Source organism: Centroberyx affinis, unplaced genomic scaffold, assembly GCF_046629955.1.
Source record: "Centroberyx affinis isolate AG114_WGS23_722 - 3 ecotype Tasmania unplaced genomic scaffold, CSIRO-AGI_Caff_v1 ptg001989l_1, whole genome shotgun sequence".
Lineage (NCBI taxonomy): Eukaryota > Metazoa > Chordata > Actinopteri > Beryciformes > Berycidae > Centroberyx > Centroberyx affinis.
Window position 1 is genome coordinate 287,164 of NW_027280334.1, and position 8,555 is coordinate 295,718.

Below are 8,555 nucleotides of genomic sequence, written 5' to 3' on the forward strand. Positions count from 1 at the left end.
ACACACACACACACACACAGCAAAGCAGGGACCTTGAATCTATTTGCCAACCTAGCAGTGCTATCAAGGTACAGTCTCCTGTCCTTCAGGTAAAGTTGTCCATGGACTACAGTCAAGGCCATCACACACACACACACACACACACACACACACACACACATGCATGGAATCCTTTTTCCAAGAGAAATCCCAGTGAGATACCAGGCTACCACCACCAGGTTACACATCAGATATCACAACAGGAGATAGATGGGAGGGAGGGGCAGGCTTTAAGCCAGAAATCAATCACTCCTCCAGAGATGACATCATCAACCGTTCCCGGCCCTCTGTCATAGAACCCAGCCTGATGCACCAAAGTATAAAAACCTGACACACACAGTCACACATACTAACTTGAACACACACTCACTCACACACTGTGGCTTACACAATCGGTTGGTTAGCTGTGTGCTTCTTTGCAGAGACACTTTTCATTCATTCCTGGCTGGAATGAGCATTGTCTAACCGCTTGTGTGGGTTGGAAAACTGCAGCTTTTAGACAGACAGCCTCGGCTACTGGAATCCACACAGAGATACACTCTATCCATCTGAGCTAGAATCTTTTAGATACATTTCACTGTGTCTAGGACCACAGACATCAGGCAGGTCAGTGAGTTATCCAGTCAGTTAGTGCACAGGTCAGTCAGTTACCCCGCTGATCTGTGTGAGGCAGCTGTGTTGGATCCCCTGCTGTGCTGGATCCTATTCTCATCATCACCATGATAATAAGCATCGCTCTGATCTGGGCAGTAGTGGTGGGATGCTGCTGTCTTCTCTGGCTCGCTGTGGGAATACGACACAGGTAAGACAAATTGACTTCGTTGGGCGGGTTGATGGACAGAGAGCATGTTGCACGACAGTTATATATGCAAGAGGTGAGACATCTAACATGCATGGATGGAGCAATCATCTAGAAACAGCACTGTGTGTAGTATTCCTTATGCTGCAGGTTAAGGCTTTTACTAGACCAGTGGAGCTCAAAGTGGGGTCCTAGGACACCTTGGGGTGCTTGAGAGGGTTCCAGCGGTCTTTGAAGGAGTTCCAGATGTCTTTGCGGGGTCCATGGGTCTAATTTGGGTCTATCTGGGGGAAAATGATTGAGAACCACTGTCCTAGACTGTACTGTTTTTAGCAGATTGTTACAAGTTGTCAGGATTGGCCATGTATACTTAGGATGAGGATGTAGTTAGCGATGTGCTGGATGTTTGGCTACTTGCAGTAAGTATAATAAGTGAATTACATATTATATTAAAATACATCCTCTGTTTTCTATTATAATAATAATCAGATTACATTGGAGGTTTGACATGGTGGTTGCTACGGAACTAGAACAACATTGGTATCTGGGCTGTATTGTTTGGATGATGTTATGGTTGTTGGGAGGGTGATGTTAACTTCATAATGTCAGGATAACATGGCTCCTTAACAATGTCTGAATGCATTCTAGTTTGGCTATCAGTATGAGGAAGCTGCTCGTTTTTAAATTGGATATTTGCATTTTGAATTCCCTGTTGTTAACCTCATTCAATGGAAGATTTTTGTTGCTGGCTTTTCTGCCCTGAGCATGGTTGTATCTATTCTCTTCTTTAAGACTGACCAGCCTTATTTATATTTTATGCATATTTATAATATTTATCAACATGTCAGTAAACCAACTCAAGTGTCTAGCTCATTAAAAACATGGATTAACATAGTATTATTAATACATGCAATAAAGCATTTCAGCTGAAAATAAGATTTATTGGGTCAGTTGCCAAGCATCAATCAACGAAATCAATGAAAATTTAGCCTGGAATTTTGGCATCTTTCAGTGTTGCAACACTGTACACTGATATTTAAAAATACAGCCCTATGAAGGCATAGAAAATATACATTAAATGTGTAGGTTTATTTAATCAGTTAGTACTCAACTGGCCTTACCTCAGTATGTAAGTGTCTATCCACCATTGGAAACTACAGGTTGGATCACCGCTGTGTTATATTAGGGATTGGCAACCACAAAACATTGGTGATGTGTTTTGTCAGTATACCAAACATTAACCCTAACCCTAACACTATCCATTTTCCATAGGCGACCTGGTGAGCCTGCAGTTGAAAATGGCTTCATCCCCTACCTGGGGTGCGCCCTGCAGTTCGGGGCCAACCCTCTCCAGTTCCTCCGTAGCCGCCAGAAGATGTTCGGCCATATTTTCACCTGCAAGATTGCTGGCCGGTACATCCACTTCCTGTGTGACCCGTTCTCCTACCACTCTGTCATCCGACAGGGCAGACACCTGGACTGGAGGATATTCCACTTCACTACGTCTGTCAAGGTGAGCATGTGTGATTTGGTTTTTTAAGATACTGCTATTTTGTATTCTATCAAGGACCATGTTTGAACCTTTTCATATCAAATCCATATACAAATCCTACAAATGGATTGTTGTAAACTCTCTCTCCCTTTCCCTCACCAGGCGTTCGGCCATGACAGTTTTGACCCACGCCACGGCCACACCACGGAGAACCTCCACCAGACCTTTCTGAAGACGCTGCAGGGCAGGGCTCTGCCCTCCCTGATAGAAACCATGATGGGCCATCTCCAGGAAACCATGCTGAGGTCGGACACACTCAGCACTGACCGCTGGGAAGTGGATGGCATCTTCGCCTTCTGCTATAAGGTTAGTTAATGGTGGATGGTGGCTGGAAGAATGGACTTCATGGAATTTGAGACATGGGAGAAGCTAGTTCACCACTGGGCCCAGGGTTCTGCGATGCACAGCGAGAACACAGCGAGAACAGTCTGATTATTCTTCTGCAGTCATTTGATGTGTATTTTGGATAACGTGCTTGGGTGTGATTGCATGGCCTAAACCCCCTGCAGTTTGATGAGAGATCAAAAGTAATGTTCCCAACCCTCCTAACAGTAGACATTTCTTATGCCGTCCTCTAGGTGATGTTTGAGTCTGGCTACCTGACTCTGTTTGGCAAGGAGCTCGGAGAAGACAAGTCCCAGGCTCGGCAGGCGGCCGAGAAGGCCTTGGTACTCAACGCTCTGGAGAACTTCAAGGAGTTTGACAAGATCTTCCCGGCACTGGTGGCCGGCCTGCCCATCCACGTCTTCAAGAGCGCCTACAGCGCCAGAGAGGTTAGTAGACTTTTCCTACTGACGCTTGTATCAGGGACTAAAATTACAAAACAAATCGGTCACAGTGAAACAAATGAAACAACCACTGTCAAGATGCCAGGGAGCTGAACCCCCAACCCCCAATATTATCTTTCAGAACCTGGCTAAGACCATGCATGCTGAGAACCTGTCCAAGAGGGAGAACGTCTCTGACCTGATCTCTATGAGAATGCTACTGAACGATTCCTTATCTACCTTCAACGACCTGAGCAAGGCCAGGACCCACGTCGCCCTGCTCTGGGCTTCCCAGGCCAACACCCTACCTGCTACCTTCTGGAGTCTGTTCTACATGATCAGGTACTGCAATATTTATGTTTCTTCTCTATGGTGGGCTTCCAGGGGATCTAACACACCCTCTGGCAGCCATATTGGAGGCCCACTGATCTTTTGGCAGCAGTGGCTGTGAACAGTTGATTGCATTTCTAAACGTACCACTAAGCCCTCTCAACAGTATTTAATTTCGGTGCAGTTTTTGATTCAGAACTGATCATTTCAGCGCTGATATATCTGGTCAATTCTGCACAATCTATTCTCCCTTTTGGAGGCTATCAAGTGTTGCATCACATGAATGAGCACTCAAACAGCTGATTGCAGGCACTGTGCTGATACAGAGTAGATACAGTTGAGATAGAGAGCTGTGTTGGGGTCAGGCTGGAGCAGATAAGAAGTCTTGTAGCATGGTTTGGTAACACCTCTGAACACAGGTAGGAATCTAAGCTACTTCCCCCTCGGTGTGACTGGGTAGAGCATACAGGGATCTAACAATGAGCTCCCGCTGGATTCCCGATATTATCTTATTACAAAAAAAATAAATGAAAATAAATGAAGTGCTGTGTACCCAAGGATTTTTCCCAGGAAAGACCTACCAGACACCGGGTGTTTAGAACAGCAAATGTAAAAGATTTCACGCACTGGATGTAGGTTGAATCACTATTGTGTTGCATCAATCAAAAATAGAGAGCAGCAAAATGGACATGGTACATGATTCAAAGTGAACTGCTATCTTTGTGAACTGCTGTAGCCAAACTGTACAATATACCTCTGTCTGCATATGTGTATACAGTATATAGATGCCATACTAACAGTGTACTGTATCTGTGTGCAGGAGTCCAGATGCTATGAAAGCAGCCCGTGAAGAAGTACAGAAAGTTATGGAGAGTTCGGGTCAGGCGGCCGACCCCAGCAACCCTAGACTGACCCTGACCAGGGAAGAGCTGGACAATATGCCTATTCTGGGTATGATTACCTGATAATATAAGATAATCATACGATACTGCCATATGAAGTATACTGTATGTAAGTTGTGGCTTTCCTTTGTTAGGACAGACTCACTTACTGAAAAATACACGTTCATGTTTCATAGTCCTGAGATTGCCAATGCAGCAAAGAAACATGGTAAGCCTAATACATTTCTTTCTTCCCGCTCCCATCACAGACAGCATCATAAAGGAAGCCATGCGTCTCTCCAGTGCCTCCATGAACGTGCGCGTTGCCAAGGAGGACTTCCTGCTTCACCTTGACAACCAGGAGGCTTACCGTATAAGGAAGGATGACGTCATCGCCCTGTATCCACCCATGCTGCACTACGATCCCGAAATCTATGAAGACCCCTATGTAAGAAGAACGATCCCTTCATAAATCACTATTACGGTAGCAAATTCAAGTCACAGAAACCTTGTTAATACAAATTTAAGAAAGAGACATAACATTTTTTTTCTTTCTCTTCCCTCTCTCTGTCCCTCCCACCCTACAGGAGTACAAGTTTGACCGATTCCTGGATGAAAAGGGTCAGGAGAAAACCACCTTTTACCGCGGTGGCCGTCGGCTGCGGTACTTCTACATGCCCTTTGGTTCCGGCGTCACGAAATGCCCCGGCCGATTTTTCGCCGTTCACGAGATCAAGCAGTTTCTGACTCTGGTGCTGTCGTACTTTGACATGGAGCTGTTGGACCCTGCCGTCAAAGTCCCACCCCTTGACCAATCCCGCACCGGCCTGGGAATCCTCCAGCCGACCTACGATGTGGATTTCAGGTACAAGCTGAAATCGAGCCAGTAGGAGAGGAGCGTACTGGGTTTCATCTGGACTGGGAAAGGCGGAGTGCTTTACGATGGACACAGTTCTAGACCTTAGAATTGACCAACCTGAGCGGTGGAAGGTGATTCTGAGCTTTTCCTCTTCTGTCAAGAGACCAATCTGATGCCCATCTTGTCTGGGTGAACTGACCCTTTAAAATAGAACTCAGTAGACCTTTCCAAAAGCAGAGGTTTACTCTGTGCAGTACGTGTTTAGATGTACTTACTTACTACCTTGCTCAAGCCTTTTGGCTCTTTGTGGAGCAAAGGACCTCGACTGTTCTTCTCCGAAGGATCTTGACCTGAGCCAGTTTCTTTACAGTGGTCCCTGCTTGTACATAGTGTATATTTAACACACAAAAATTCCAAATGATGATGCCTTGCTGTATACAATATGTAAATAGACTGAGCTGTATATTTTTGTTGCACTTGCATATGTAAATAGACTGCGCTGTATATTTATGTTGCACTTGCAGTGTCCTATGTTTTTGGCAGACTGTCCCATTGGTCAAGTGATGAGACTATGTTGAGTGATAGTAGGCCACAAGCATTACCCAAGGTATTAAATACTGACCTTTTAGCAATATGAAGTTGTTTGTTTTTTTATTAAATGGCCTTAAGATTCTGTCTTTTTTTTTTTTTTTTTTTTTAATGAATGATAATAAATGAATGGGTAACACTTTACAATAAGGGTACACTAAGTTAAGGGTTAGTTAATGCTTAATAAGGGTTAGTTAATGCTTAATGCTTAAAGCATTAAATGCTTAAAGCATTAACTAACCCTTAATTAACAGTTAACTAATGTGTAATTTACTAATGGTGTTCAGGTTAACTAAGGTATTAATTTATACATTATTTCATAGTTTATAAAGATGACTATTAAATAATGTATAAATTAATAGCTTAGTTAACCTGAACACCATTAGTAAATGATTACCAGACACATTAGTTAACTGTTAATTAAGGGTTAGTTAATGCTTATTAAGCATTAACTAACAATTAATGTACCCTTATTGTAAAGTGTTACCAATGAATGCTTTATATCATATTTCCTGTAAATGTTACTAATCTCCTACACAAAAATGCTAAACTTAGCTACATATAATTTAACATTGATGGGTGAGCATCTCGCTTTGATTCATTTGATAATACTCACATAGCAGGACAATCCCTGGGTAACTTCACTATAGGACTTGACCCAAAGGAGAGCTTAGAGCACTCGGATTAATTTCAGATGCTTTATTAAAAGCTGCAACAAACCCTAACATTTTGTCGCGACTGTGTCTGATGAAGCATAAACATCTGAAATTAATCTCCAGGCTCTCCTTTGAGTCCAAGTCCTAGCCCTAATTTAACATTAGCTTTAGAGCTGAGACAAGTTGTCATTTTCCCACTTTTGTGATAATGCTAATGGTGTTCAACAACGATCTACCAGGGACATATGGGTGATTTTGATGTTTATGTTCTCGCCACATAATGGACTACATGTACGTGGGACAATCGAATAACAACTCTGCATATACCATAACCACATCAGCTCCACCATTGTGTTCTATGGCTGTTTGTTTCGTACCTGGTCATTTCATGCCTGCTGATTATTTTGTGAGGCAGAAGCGTGGAGGCCGTAGTGCAGGCCGGTGAAACTCTTTTTATCAATTGTTGTGGATGTATGACTGTAATCAGTACAATTTTACTGACTTCACCTTGTAGTAGAAGATACAGCTTCCTTGTAGCTTAATCTACAGACATTGACCTTGTAGTTTGCTCTCTCTGACTGCCTGTATCTGAAACAGGTCGTTGTCATTGAACTGTGAAAGTCCTTAAACATTTGAGTGAAGTGCCTGATTATTGGCCAGTGCTGACCTTCAAATATCAGTGAACAACTCCCCTCACTATCTATTATTGCTGCCAGTGAGATAAGTTGTATCTCCCTAAATGGGAAGACTGTACATTGACATATTTCTAAAGCAATTTAGCAGGGATAGAGACTGGCAACATCTGACAACATGGTAACACTTTACAATAAGGGTACATTAATTAAGGGTTAGTTAATGCTTAATAAGCGTTAACTAACCCTTAATTAACAGTTAACTAATGTGTAATTTACTAATGTTGTTCATGTTAACTAAGGTATTAATTTATACATTATTTAATAGTTTATAAAGATGACTATTAAATAATGTATAAATTAATACCTTATTAACATTAGTAAATGATTACCAGACACATTAGTTAACTGCATTAACTAACTTAATGTACCCTTATTATAAAGTGTTACCGACATCATTTGCACAAGTCAGTGTGAGATTTCTGCTGAGTAAACTACACTATGGTCCTCATTTCCACTGCTGGTCCCGGAAGAATTCAAATATGAAGTTATTTGAAAAGCAGAAGTACCTGAGTCCCCTGAAGAAAGACAACATGCCGAAACAGCACTTTAAACAGAAGTTACAGAATGCTAGTAAAAAAATGACATGACACATTGAAGTTTCTTTCACTCCCAGCAGCAAAGAAAATCATGCTGTGTGTTTTGCAATGTGATTTTAATGTGTTGACGTGTGCATGTTATATCCACAAATAGATAATAAATCAATTGATTTGTACACTCTGTCTGTGTGATCTGACGCAATCGCTTGCCCTAAAGTGTTCACAGACACACAAATACCCACACATGCACAAATATACAGAGGGCCAGCCAAGGTTAATGATAGTCAATAAGAACTTCAGTGCACTTTAGAAAAATAATATGAATATTTCTGTTTTTGAAGGTTGAGAGGCATCTGAAGCTCATAGCTTTAGCAATATTTATATGTTCCTGAAGCTAGCATGTGTCAAAACTAGCATGCTTTTCACAAATATACAGATGCAGACACTTTTATGATATTAAAGCCCGATATATATTGAATCCGATAACACTGTTACACTGTATTGACAGTCACAGTTGTGTGAAGCCCAGCACAGAGATTTACTTGAGGCCACATGGTTTTGTATTTGGAGTATTTGGTTGAAAATAAACTTGAAAGTAGGTGCATGTGTTTGCTGTTTTAAGGGGGCGGAGAGAGACAGAGAGATAGAGAGATTGGGAGACAGCAAGAAAGAGGAAAGGAGAGAGGAGAAGTAAAGCCAACTCACCCGGAGTGAACTGAACTCGGCGTGTCTTAAGTTCATGAATTTGTCCTTGAGTTTCCCTGAAACTGCATGGTTGGATTGTTAGCATTCCTCTCTGTGACCAAAGGGCATTATAGTGGCTATTTTGTAGCCCCACACATTGTGGCGAATG

The 8,555-nt window shown here is 42.2% G+C and overlaps 1 protein-coding gene across 1 annotated transcript; it reads left to right on the forward strand.

Annotated features, from left to right (window-relative positions):
* Window positions 1-758: 758 nt before the first annotated feature.
* Window positions 759-5,965, forward strand: cyp7a1 (cytochrome P450, family 7, subfamily A, polypeptide 1). The gene is made up of 8 exons (XM_071530861.1): window positions 759-841; window positions 2,111-2,351; window positions 2,493-2,696; window positions 2,969-3,163; window positions 3,300-3,499; window positions 4,308-4,438; window positions 4,638-4,816; window positions 4,956-5,965. The coding sequence occupies exons 1-8, from the start codon at window positions 759-761 to the stop codon at window positions 5,256-5,258; spliced, it is 1,536 nt and encodes a 511-aa protein (XP_071386962.1). The 3' UTR covers window positions 5,259-5,965.
* The last annotated feature ends 2,590 nt before the right edge of the window (window positions 5,966-8,555 follow it).